Source organism: Typha angustifolia, chromosome 4 (assembly GCF_048772165.1).
Source record: "Typha angustifolia cultivar Huaian chromosome 4, ASM4877216v1, whole genome shotgun sequence".
In the NCBI taxonomy this organism is placed as follows: domain Eukaryota; kingdom Viridiplantae; phylum Streptophyta; class Magnoliopsida; order Poales; family Typhaceae; genus Typha; species Typha angustifolia.
Window position 1 is genome coordinate 2,663,813 of NC_133242.1, and position 12,452 is coordinate 2,676,264.

General features: G+C 35.5%; 2 protein-coding genes across 2 annotated transcripts; both read left to right on the forward strand.

Moving 5' to 3' along the window:
• Positions 1-125: 125 nt before the first annotated feature.
• Positions 126-6,203, forward strand: LOC140759615 (zeta-carotene desaturase, chloroplastic/chromoplastic). The gene is made up of 14 exons (XM_073096222.1): positions 126-276; positions 417-541; positions 733-867; positions 1,527-1,599; positions 1,813-1,886; positions 2,311-2,415; positions 2,711-2,955; positions 3,034-3,121; positions 3,314-3,356; positions 3,445-3,601; positions 3,813-3,941; positions 4,565-4,637; positions 5,099-5,263; positions 5,592-6,203. Exons 1-14 carry the CDS (start codon positions 126-128, stop codon positions 5,757-5,759), a joined length of 1,731 nt encoding a protein of 576 aa, XP_072952323.1. The 3' UTR covers positions 5,760-6,203.
• A 416-nt stretch (positions 6,204-6,619) lies between these two features.
• Positions 6,620-9,517, forward strand: LOC140759160 (uncharacterized). Its single transcript, XM_073095644.1, has 7 exons — positions 6,620-7,079; positions 7,158-7,261; positions 7,565-7,630; positions 8,161-8,243; positions 8,744-8,790; positions 8,984-9,062; positions 9,155-9,517. The coding sequence occupies exons 1-7, from the start codon at positions 6,862-6,864 to the stop codon at positions 9,242-9,244; spliced, it is 687 nt and encodes a 228-aa protein (XP_072951745.1). The 5' UTR covers positions 6,620-6,861; the 3' UTR covers positions 9,245-9,517.
• The last annotated feature ends 2,935 nt before the right edge of the window (positions 9,518-12,452 follow it).

The following is a 12,452-nucleotide window of genomic DNA, read 5'->3' on the forward strand; positions in this document are numbered from 1 at the left end:
TAAGCATCTCCCCGGCTCAGATGCTACCCAGTTCCTCCTCCTCCTCCTCCTCCCCTTCTTCATCTTAAGAGAAGCGAGAGAATCGGGCTTCTTCTGTCTTCCGCTCTTGTTAGTGGAATCCTGCCATGGCTTCACCTTGCTGCTCCTCTACCTTCCGGCCTACTACATCCTTGAGCAATGGGAGAAGGGAACTTCTCGGATGTCCGAAGGATCTGCATCGGGCTATGTCGGTTCGGTGTTCTCTGGACAAGAAGGTCTCTGATATGGGCGTGAATGGTGAGTTCGGGAAGTTACTTTTAGTGTCTTCTTCGACAGTCGTCTGTGGTTTTCCGATGTACTGGTTGTATAGAAGGTTTGATAATCTTAGGGTTTGTGAATTGTTCATCTTTACAATTGGCTTTTGTTCTTGTCGTCAGCTCCAAAAGGGTTGTTCCCTCCTGAACCTGAGCATTATAGAGGGCCGAAGCTTAAAGTAGCAATAATTGGAGCTGGGCTTGCTGGTATGTCAACTGCAGTGGAGCTTCTTGATCAGGGACACGAGGTTTAGCTCGATTGATCATTGAAATGTTCTATATTAGCTACCTCTCATGTTGTACATTCCATTTCTTGGTTGGTTTCAGTAGATTGGTTGTGATTTCTTATATTCGTCCCATATGTTTTGAGATAGCCTTATGGTCCTTACTGTGCGCTAGAAATGCGAACTTAACTGTAGTCGTTGATTGGCATCTGCAGGTTGATATATATGAATCCCGACCTTTCATTGGTGGTAAAGTAGGTTCATTCGTGGATAAGCGTGGAAACCATATTGAAATGGGACTACATGTGTTCTTTGGTTGCTACAGCAATCTTTTCCGTCTTATGAAAAAGGTTAGCACATCTCCGCATTTTTACTGTTTGACAAAGGGAATTGTTCATGCCTTTTATGCAGACCTTTGCCACTAGATATCAATATTGATACATTCATACTTGAGTGTGCACTCTAGCTGTTTATGCTGGGAAGCCGGCTAGAGCTGAGAGGGAAAACAGAGTAACTTATTTTACCTTCTATATGAGTTCAAGTAGTGCTGCAGTTCTTGATCGCTTTGGTGTTACTTTTACTACATTGTATACTTAATAGACTTTATACAAACCATGTACTTATCTGTACTTGACGACTTTTGGATAAAATGGTAAAGTGTCATTGGGCAATTTAAGAGTGTGCTGCACCGTTAAATATATCTCAAGAGAAATAGGAGACATCTGATTCTAGTGATGTCACACTCTTTGCTAGGACTTGGTATCATTTAACGCCTGCAGCCATTCTCTCTTGATGTTTACTAGATAATCTATATGGTTTGTTTGTTTCCCTAGATAGTTAATTAATTGTATTTAATCTTTGTGCTTATTAAAACATCATCATCCGAAATGATTGTCTATCTTTAAAAGAAATTGCTGAAATGCTTGGTGTTATTGGTTTATCATCATGTGAACATTAGATTCCTGTTCCATTGGCATCTCCATACTTATGAATGCTTTACATGTTTCAGGTGGGTGCTGATGACAATTTACTGGTGAAGGATCACACTCACACTTTTGTAAATAAAGGAGGTGAAATTGGCGGTATGTTGTATATTTTTGCATTCAAACTACCAGTGTTGCTTTTCATTCCTTACTACTATTCTCTATGATCTAGGTGCCATAGCATATCCGATTATTGAATCCTAGGTTATTGAGTAAATTAATAAAATGAAGAAACATAATCAACTTCTTTGCTACAGTTTACAAGCTTGCAGCACCATTTTCTAGTCTTATGTTACTTTGATTACTATGCAGAACTTGATTTTCGATTTCCAGTTGGGGCTCCAATACATGGTATACGTGCATTTCTAGCAACTAACCAGCTCAAGGTGATTCTTTCTAGCCTTTGATTTTGTACTCATGCAGAAAATTTTAATGGGTATTGATGTGTTCAATTGCTTGCTGGAAAGGGCTAACTAAAGTCTTTTGCTGATAATAGCATCTAAGAAGAGGTTTATCTGTCATATATGTGAACCTAAAATCAAGTGATCGAGCGCCACCATAATCCCTTTTCCTACATAATTTCCATTGTAGTATTATGTGTCACCGCACATGGTTATTGCATCTTATCATCATCCTTGCTATCCTTATTGTTTAAAATATAGAACAATGTTTCTGACTGTTTGGCTGTCTGAACTGGATTACTATTTTGTCAGAGAGATTCGATGAAATCATTCCTGCTATTGTTATCTCTATCTTCTCTTGATGTCCTAGTCACGGTCGCTTATCTAATAGTTTCTGACATTTGATCAGCCTTATGATAAAGCAAGGAATGCTTTGGCTCTTGCTCTAAGCCCGGTTGTTCGGGCTCTTGTTGATCCAGATGGAGCATTGCAGGATATACGGAACTTAGACAATGTAAGCAATTGTTCTTAATATTGAATGGTCAGATAATCTGTGCTTAAAATTTTTGTAGTAATTATACATACAAGTATTTGTCATTTGATTCACATGGTATGATATGTACTAGAGATCCACATTACTCGATTGCTTCCTTCCCTTCAATTTTTCTCCATATACGTGTCTGTGTTTGAACTTTGAAGCAGATGTTTTCATGTATAAGCTTTATGTGCACTTCTATTTCTACTTCACATATTTGCTATTGTTTGTCTTTCAAATTAATGGAATTTGTCATTCCATTGTGATTTTCCAGATAAGTTTCTCAGATTGGTTCTTGTCCAAAGGTGGCACTCGAGCAAGCATCCAAAGAATGTGGGACCCTGTTGCTTATGCCCTTGGTTTTATTGACTGTGACAATATTAGTGCCCGCTGTATGCTTACTATCTTTTCCCTGTTTGCCACCAAGACGGAAGCATCTCTATTACGTATGCTGAAGGGTTCTCCTGATGTTTACTTAAGTGGCCCTATAAGGAATTATATCACAGATAGAGGTGGAAGGTATGGTGAGCAGATGTGCTACAGATATGCTCGAGTTATTAAAAGTTACATTTGTGAATCGACCAATTTCTTTTACAGGTTTCACCTAAGGTGGGGATGCAGAGAGGTGCTTTACGAGAAGTCACTTGGCGGAGACACACATGTTACAGGCATTGTCATATCTAAGGTTCGTAACAATAATTATACATTTAAAGTACTTGAGAATGTTTCTTACCTATAAGTATGAGCTGTCTTTTGTTCTTGTCTGTTTGATACATTGTGAACCTTGTCTCTTCCTCTTATACTGAAACAATTTTTTGCTATTATCGTCGTCCTGCTAACACTGTATGTTTAACTGTCTTCTTCATAAATATGCCAGGCTACAAGTAAGAAAATTATCAAAGCAGATGCCTATGTTGCAGGTTTGTAATCACCCATCTATCCTTTCTTACACTTTGTGTCATACATTTAATTTGATAAGCATAATAAACTATGGTCTTAAAATGGCAGCATGTGATGTCCCTGGAATCAAAAGACTAATTCCATCTCAGTGGAGAGAATGGGATCTCTTTGACAATCTATATAAATTAGTTGGAGTCCCTGTTGTTACTGTTCAGCTTCGTTACAATGGATGGGTTACAGAGCTACAAGATTTGGAGAAATCAAGGTAACATACTTGTTGAGTTTTTTTTAAACTAGCAGCTATTTGAAAGTGAACTTGATTAGTTGTATTTAAATGTTGGCATTTGGCAAATACAGTATCTATCTTGTGAAGGTATCTTAATGGTTACATTTGATGCTTACCGGTTCCAATGTTCATTAGTTTTACAAACTTGCATTTTATTTTTTATTTGACGTCTTCCCTTCTTGGACTATAGGCAACTGAAACAAGCTGTAGGATTGGATAACCTTCTTTACACTCCAGATGCTGACTTCTCCTGCTTCGCTGACCTTGCACTCACGTCACCGGAAGATTATAGAATTGAAGGACAAGGATCCCTAATCCAGTAAGGCTAGCTTAATCTTTTGCAATTATGATGTAACAAATGAGATCTACTTTGTGAAAGTCGCCCTTCCATTATCTTGATGTGAGTCCATAATTTCTTCCAACTTTCTGAGCTTAACGTCATCCTTGGCTTCTATTATTAGAATTTCTTATGTTAATAGTACGGATAACGAATGCAACAACTTTCCAGTTTAAGAGCAGTCAATGTCTGAATTACCGTCTTACTGGGTTATTTTATTGATAAATCTTGATTAGTCATTGTCTGAATTACCATCTTCCTGGGTTTCTTTATTGATAAATCTGGAATAGTCAATGTCTCAGTTGCCTTTCAAGTTTCAACTACTTCATTCCACTATTAATTGCTAAGGTAGGAGAACACACATACGCAACACATGCATACAGAGTCCCAAACCTCTTTGACTCTTTTCTTTTTGTTTGATATGTGTGGACTTGTTTGTAAGTATATCCTTGCTCTTTCACCATTTTAGAAATTCTGGATACTTTGACTATATATCAATAACTCCCCAATATTATAATTTTCTATTGCTAATATCTGCTGCAAATATGTCTTGTAATATATGAGTGGTCTTATTATCTTTTAACATTTGTCTCTCTTCCTTCTAGAGCTGTGCTGACACCAGGAGATCCTTACATGCCGTTGCCTAATGATGAAATCATAAAAAGAGTTCAAAAGCAGGTTAGTATGTTGATTGAACTTTCTCTTAATTAAACATGCGACAGCACTTCTGTCCTAGTTCTGACCTACTTTCCAGTAGATGACCTCAACTTGTGGTTTTATATCTTACAATAGAGATATAAGTTCACCTTTTCCAGTAGATAAGCTACACTTCTGCTTTTATATACTACACTAGACAACTAAGCTTGGAGAATTATGGATCTTAGCGTCCCTTCCAGATACATATAGACCTCGCCAAATTGCACGATGAAGACAGTTTATACCATAAGGGCTAACATATTTATCTAAAGTAGTCTAGAAGTTGAATGTTTTATTAAATTAGAAAATTGCCACTTATATATCTGCCACAGATATTGCAACACTCTCGTAGCAGAAGAGGCATACTTATGCTTACTACTTGAGATCAGCCATTTCAGCATAACATATAATAGCATGTAGTTGATTTACTTTTTTTCTGTCAGGTCTTAGATTTGTTCCCTTCATCTCGGAATCTAGAAGTTTTGTGGTCCTCTGTGGTCAAAATTGGGCAATCCCTGTATCGTGAGGCTCCTGGAAGTGATCCATTTAGACCTGATCAAAAGACACCCATTAAGAATTTCTTCCTTGCTGGTTCCTACACAAAACAGGTAAATTGGTGATGTACTATTTCATGTTGGCCACATTTTATTTCTATAATGTAAATTAGTTCTGTTTTCTAGTTCAGTTTCAATTATCTAATATACCTATCTGTTGTACTCTATATTCTTCAGTTATCTTCCATCATTCCTACGGAAAATTATTTCCCAATAGATATTCATGTTATTTCTTTGAGCTTGTTAAAAGATCTCCAACTTTCCTAGTCTGATAGCTGCATATAGATCTTAAAACCATCCCCCAATTCTCTTTTGTATTTTCTTGGGCAATAGAGGTTGACATTTATCTAGAGAAACTTAACATTGAAGGTCTTTTTTGCAGGATTATATTGACAGCATGGAAGGGGCAACTCTTTCCGGTAGACAGACGGCTGCCTATATCTGCGGTGCTGGCGAAGAATTAGCAGCACTGCGGAAGAAGCTTGCTTCCACCGAAAATGGAAGCATATTGGAAGATTCAAACACTGCAGATGAATTGAGTCTTGTTTGAGACTATTTGATGATCTAATTAGGTAGGATATGGGAGTATCCAACTGCCGAGATTCCACAGCTCCAAATTTACCTTCAGTCCTGCTGCTGCTGCTGCCCCTTTTACCTGGCCCTCATCATTCAATTATTGTATGTAATTTACCGACTGAGAACAGATGGCATACGGGATAAATTCAGGCAATGATTAATCACCTGGAGCAAAGTTAAAATTATTACATCACATCATATTGGTTTAATACCATAAAAGATTGACCCTTTTAATCTTTTTGCAGTGCTGAATTGTTCCTTTGCTATAAGAGAGAGAGAGAGAGAGAGAGAGAGAGAGAGAGAGAGAGAGAGAGAGAGAGAGAGCTATGAACGCTAGATTCAGAGACTCTAATGGGCTATGTTTGACAATTGAAGTTGAGTAAATGATATGAAACAATTAAACTTGCAGAACTATAAACGTTTTGAAGCATATCTTTCTTTCTTCAAATTTTAGTATTTACTATAATCTTGAATAATGAGTTTGTAGTTCAGTATGGCTCTCACAAATCACAATATCAACTTACATATTTATGTTAGAGGGCATAAGTCCGGAAAGGACAGTATGGCTTATAAAAATAGATATAAATTTAGCACGAAGACAAATGATCCTTAGAATAGCCGGTATTTATCAGACTGGAGTAAAAGCTAAGTTAGGCCGACTGTTAAAACGCGTTGACAACCAGAATAGTGGAGGAAATAGATAACTTTGAAAAATGATAAATCTTTTATCCATAGTTTATCCTTTTACCTATTCCTCCTTATCTCCTTGGTAATTGCAAGTGCAACTGGGCCTCTCAAATTCTATATACTTCCTGAACTGGTGCACATTACCATATAAAACAACTGCCGAAAATTCCAAACTGCTCTTCAGATAAGTTATTCGTTATTATTATTTTCATTGAAAATTGGTATGTAATAAGTGTGATATAATAGCTTTTTAGTTTTTAGGGATTATTTTATCTTTAATTTAAGAAGAGAAGGAGAGAAGGAAAAATAGTTCCAGTTTAACGATTCCTTCAATATAGTATTGACGAGTACTTAACTGGAAATTTAGAACCATAGAAAGTGGGCGGACAATGGCGGCAATCTTAACCGCATCGCCACCTCTCTCTTCTTCCCTCCGCTATCCCAATTCGATCAGTACCATTAGGTTTTCTTCTCTGTTTCCTCGCCAATCCCGCCGCTTCCGGTGCTCCGCCGGTTCACCTGAGGGTAGCGGTGCTCCGCCGCTGCTAAAAGCAGCGGTCGGCGGCGTCACGGAGCTCCTCAGGTTTTTCTCTCCCAAGGATCCGAGGTTCGGTTTCCGTCTCTTCTTGTTTTGTACATCCCAAATTCGTACCGTAATTTGGTTGTGAAGTGAATCGTGCTACAGGGAAGATGCGGTGGGGAATCGAGAGGAAGTGTCTCTTCCTAGAAGTGTCGATGATGTCTTAGGATTTCTTGCGGCTGACTATGAGCGTGCTTATTTCCTCACAGGTAGTATTTTTGATTGCTCGCATCGAAAGTTTAGAATTAGGTCTAAAAATCTTTATGAATTGCAAAAAAAATTTCCTTGATTTGGGACTTGAAAGGAACATTTTGAAGTTAGTCGCGTTAATTAGAGATAACTCCATCTTTGGCAAGAAATTCTTTTGCCAATTCTATATTTCAAATTTGTAATACCTGATATGCTCACATCGATATATAAGGAGGAAAGAAATTGAGAATAGAAACGATATGAATTGGAAAACTCTATTATTACATTTATAAGAAATGACTAATGAGATCTCAAAACACCAGGAAATTTCACCCCAGACATATATGCTGAGGATTGCTTATTTGAGGATCCAACTATAATATTCCGTGGTATGACGTGATCCTTTGATTTCTTCTTCTATGTCACTTTCTTTTCTAAAGATTTCCTTTATTTGGCGTTAGCAATTTAGAATTCTTTACTTTTTATATTATAGAAATACCGTCATAGATGTTTGCTTATGTATCCCTTGAGATTTTATTCTTTCCATCCACCCTTCAGACAAAAGGAATTGTATAGATAACTTGATTAGACTTTGCATGTATACCCTTCGACTCATCTTACACTTGAGTGTAACAGTCCGTTGTTAAGTATGTTTTGTTGAAGGTCTACTTGACATGTAGATTTATTATTTTAATTTGATTGTTACTAAAACAATTGAGTTACTCCTACGGCTTGCATTGTTTATATCAAATGATTTAATTATTGATTTCAAGAAAAAGAAGGTCAGACCCTTATTGTGGAAGTAGAAGACTTTGTTGGATCGATTATTATCAACTAATCAATTATAATGTTGTAATCATAACAGCAAAGTTAAGATAATATGATGGAAAAGCTAATTCTAATTCCTTATTTCTCCTAGGAAGAGCTCGTTATGCCCAAAATTTGGACTTGCTTGTTCCTTTCTTTGATGACCCGTCACTTGAACTAGAAAAAATTGAGAAGGTAGCCATTTCCGCCAAGTAGTTCATGTTTAAGTCATTTTCTATGCCCCTGTAACATTTAGGCAATTATTCATCATAAATATGTCAATAATGAAAATTAGTTTTGTATTTTCTTCTAATAAAAGAAAATAATCTTGTCTATTGAAATATTTTATGTTTTCATGGGAATTAGTTAGTGCTTTTTCTACTTAGCAAACTTCTTAATTTATCTCCCCAAACCAAGTTGCTAAGCATTCTTTGCAAGATAATGAAGATCTACAACATGATTAATCTATAGATGCATAACAATGGATGGATACTATTACAGATGAATTTAGATTCAAGAAAAATGTGGTTTGGGGGGGAATAGTTGGAATATAATTGTGAGGACGAGATTTATAGTCCTCTCTCATAATTATCCCTTTCATGGACTCAGAAAGTCATTTTAATTAGAATGAAGGCTACATAGCTTCACGTTGTACTTTTTATACTAATTTTCTAATCTTTTCACTAATTATGCAGGGTTGCAACAATGAAGTAAACTTCATATTAGCCACATGGAAACTGAGGTTCTTTTTTTGTACATTCTATATGGCCTATATTTGCACATAACTTAAGCTACTACCTATGTACAACTATACTTTCACGGAACAAATTTTCCTTGGTTTATCCAAGACAGCTCAATGCAATGCGTTTGGTTAGAAGTATCTACGTCAGTGCCCTACTAATGTGAAGGTTCTAATATATTCATTATGATTCCAGGACATATCTGAAGCTTCCTTGGAGGCCCTTCATTGCGATTGGTGGAAAAACCACGTATGATTTGGACAAAGATTTCAAAGTAAGAAACCTTTTCGTTTCATTCTACAGGTTTTTTTTAACAGTAACCAGGGCAGTGTAAATTCTAGATTAAGTTAATTTTGCCCAATTCAGATTGTTAGGCATGCTGAGAGCTGGAATGTTTCTTCACTTGAAGCGATTAGCCAGATATTTAAGGTGGCTCCCAGAGAGATTGATAGCTAAAAAATTTTGGTTTGTCAGGTTTGATGAAGTACCTTGCCGTTCATGCAAAATACATCAATCATCTTATTTTATGCCATCTTATAGATAGGAGTGTTGCATTTAACATTTTTTCTTCATTTTGTTGTGATGGGTAAGCCCGTTCTAATGCTCTGATGATACTCATATAGACAACTATTGTTGCGCCTTAGATTTCCTTTATTCACCATTATATGTAGTACCATAATTCAGTTTGTGTCATGTTTTACATGATATTTTTCTGGTGCTTCTTTCTAAGACTCGATGGCCTGCTTAGATTCCATCTTCTTTCTGTATGTATTATAGCATATCTTTTTCCCTTTTATAGGGAAGGTATAACTACTAATATACGAGTTCTTTGATTTTAATGGCACCTGTAAGTAATGCTTTGAATCTCCTCAAGAGTGGAATCGTCAAGATCTTTTAGCAGATGCACTTCTCCCAACATGCAATGAATATATATGGCTATAGTCTATCAGATATAATCTCTACTGCTCTGCATTTTGCTACCAACAAATGTAGCTGTGTGCAGCCATGATGTTGATTTCTTTTTATTTGTAATCGTCTCAGGTGCATAAATTTCTTCCTTACGATCTTCTAATGTACGTATATGCTCTTCCTCTTCAATGGTCGCCAGTGGAAAAATAGTCATTTTAAAAACCTTTAGTTTTATTGCAGAATATTCTGTGACTTGCTAAATTATATATTTCCTACTACTGGAGGTGATTACTAGACTGTGCCTGGACCTCCGTTCAGACTCAATAGTTTTCTTTTGACGAGATCTCCACCGGCGGCAAAAGCTTCACCCCATGACACGAAATAGTTTTGAGCTGAGGTGTCTCTGGATGGAAGGTAATAAATGGAAAGTAGGTGAGTCCTCTAGGATAATTATTCCAGGACTTATCCACATTCCATTGGAAGGTAGATATTATGGTGTTAGGTAGGAATTGGTCACCAAACTCGCAGAGTTCATTACTAACTTGGGCTCGGGTGACTTTGGACCAATCGATCGCCTCTAGATTGGTTACCCTGTGTAAGTTTAATGCTGAGTGCTAAGTGCAAGGTTTAGATTTATTGTGATCCGAAATTAGTGTAACTTATAATGAAGGGTATCCAAAAAAAAAGAAGATCTAAGGAGAATGAATGACGTTTAGCCGTACCCAAACTGGTCCCTTTTTTCCACGGTCTCCTGTGAACCACATCACATGTGATGAGATTCCGTAATCCGTACCCAATTGGCAGTTATCAGAGCTCGACTTTGTAACGTAAGCTTTTATGAGGTGGACCGTCTCGTCTCCTCCCTACCACTAAACTTCACAGACAAACAAACAAACAGCTAGGTTTTTAGTTTGTCTTCCTGTGTTTAACTAGTACTCACAACAAGTACACCACACCGTATCAGGCGAGTGATGCTGCGGTTCCTCCGTCAATACATTTGTATTTTATTATTTTGAAATAACAGTTAAATATTATAATAATCTTAGAATATAAATTCTATTCGTTAAAATTATTCCTGAAAAAATAATCTTATTTGATCTTAATATATCCTGTCTTTTCATCTATTTATAATTTACACCCTGTATTCTAACATTTATAAATCGGACATTAATATTTGGTAGAGTTATTGACCACATCAAATATAAAATATATATATATATATATAAAATATTATAATATGAGGCCACAATAAATATTAAAAAGGAATTGGAGAGGAAGGCTCCATGAATAGATCTTCAACGTAGTTGTGGGTAAAATATTAAATTTATCAATAATTTTATCTAAACTTACGTTAAAGTATTTGCTGATAAAATTTGTACTTTATTTTATTAATTTACAGATGCTAACCCTGAACTTATTGTTATATTTCTTAATAAGTATTTTAAATTTGAGGTTGTCCTTTTTAGGTGAAAAAGGTCTTGAGAGAGGGCTATTTTGGTCAGAAAAAAAAACTCCATGTATCGTGCAGTCTTTGGATGGTACGTTCACGACAACTTAATTTTATTTACTTTTCATGCACACCCACGTGCGCTGTCGCTCCCTCGTCCTCTCATTGGTCGATTCAGCTTCCAATCAAAACACACATAAATAAATAAATAAATAAATAAAATACTTGGAAGAGTCTCCGACGACCGCACAGCTCCACTAAATAGGCAGCTACGTTTGCTGTAACAGCAAACAGCCTCCCTTCCTGCTTTGTTTTCTCGACACGTATATGGGTCACAAAGCTTTGGAATAGGTTTGATTTTTTTTGTCTTACCTTCTTTCCTTTTCCTTTCGTTTCTAATATTTGTGTGCATATTTTAGTGATAATTATATTTTTATTTTTAAATTGAGACATTATAAAACCTTAGAAATATCTATTCATTAGTTATTGATAATATTTTTTGTTTAAAAAAATTATGTGATTAATTTTAGATCCTTTAAAAGCCATTTTACTATTATTTTAGAGCGAGGAAAGATAGAAAAGTAATGGTAAGATAAAATAGTCATTTGGCCTTTTTTTTGTTAAGGTTAAAAAAATTTACCTCTATGTATTAAAAAAAAATTTAATAAGCTCATATACTTATAACTAATGTGAGACTGTTAAGTTTTTCATCTAACTTAATTGGACGCACATAAATTAATAAAATATCCTTGGCTCATTTTACTCATCTTGTTCTTTACACCATCATGAAGAATATGACGAGAGATGAGAAGAAAACGATAAGTTATTATTATTATTATTATTATTATTATTAAAAAAGGTGAGAAAGAATACAATGATAGTTTGGTCTATAAAATATAAGATTTTGAGAAAAAAATTAATTCTGAAAATTATTAGCAGGTTCAGTAAGTTGGATGAAAATTTTAATATTCAAACTTTAGTCAAAATATATTGACTGGTTATTTATTTCGTTATTTAGTACATTGGAAAAATAATTTTAGGTATAAATATAAGAGATAAAATATATTTAACCACTTTTTCTTAGTATCATTAGGACATATGAGATTTTAAATAGTAAAGGGAGTTAAAATATCAAAACATTAAATAGTGGGTGATCTACTTAAAAATGATCTATATTTCAGCGGTAACTAACCCTCTATATTTTGATTAAATTATTACAAAAAGGTTATATGTTTAAGTTTGACATGCTCTTATGCATAATTACAAAAGATGAATAAGTAGAGTTGACAAGGATAAGATGGATAACTT

Excerpts from the sequence above, each read along its gene's own strand:
- LOC140759615 (XM_073096222.1), top strand. The coding sequence starts at position 126 with ATGGCTTCACCTTGCTGCTCCTCTACCTTCCGGCCTACTACATCCTTG. Across the intron at positions 542-732 it reads TTCTTGATCAGGGACACGAG|GTTGATATATATGAATCCCG; the intron begins GTTTAGCTCGAT and ends TGGCATCTGCAG. Across the intron at positions 3,357-3,444 it reads AGCAGATGCCTATGTTGCAG|CATGTGATGTCCCTGGAATC; the intron begins GTTTGTAATCAC and ends TTAAAATGGCAG.
- LOC140759160 (XM_073095644.1), top strand. The coding sequence starts at position 6,862 with ATGGCGGCAATCTTAACCGCATCGCCACCTCTCTCTTCTTCCCTCCGC. Across the intron at positions 8,244-8,743 it reads AACTAGAAAAAATTGAGAAG|GGTTGCAACAATGAAGTAAA; the intron begins GTAGCCATTTCC and ends CTAATTATGCAG. Across the intron at positions 8,791-8,983 it reads TTAGCCACATGGAAACTGAG|GACATATCTGAAGCTTCCTT; the intron begins GTTCTTTTTTTG and ends TTATGATTCCAG.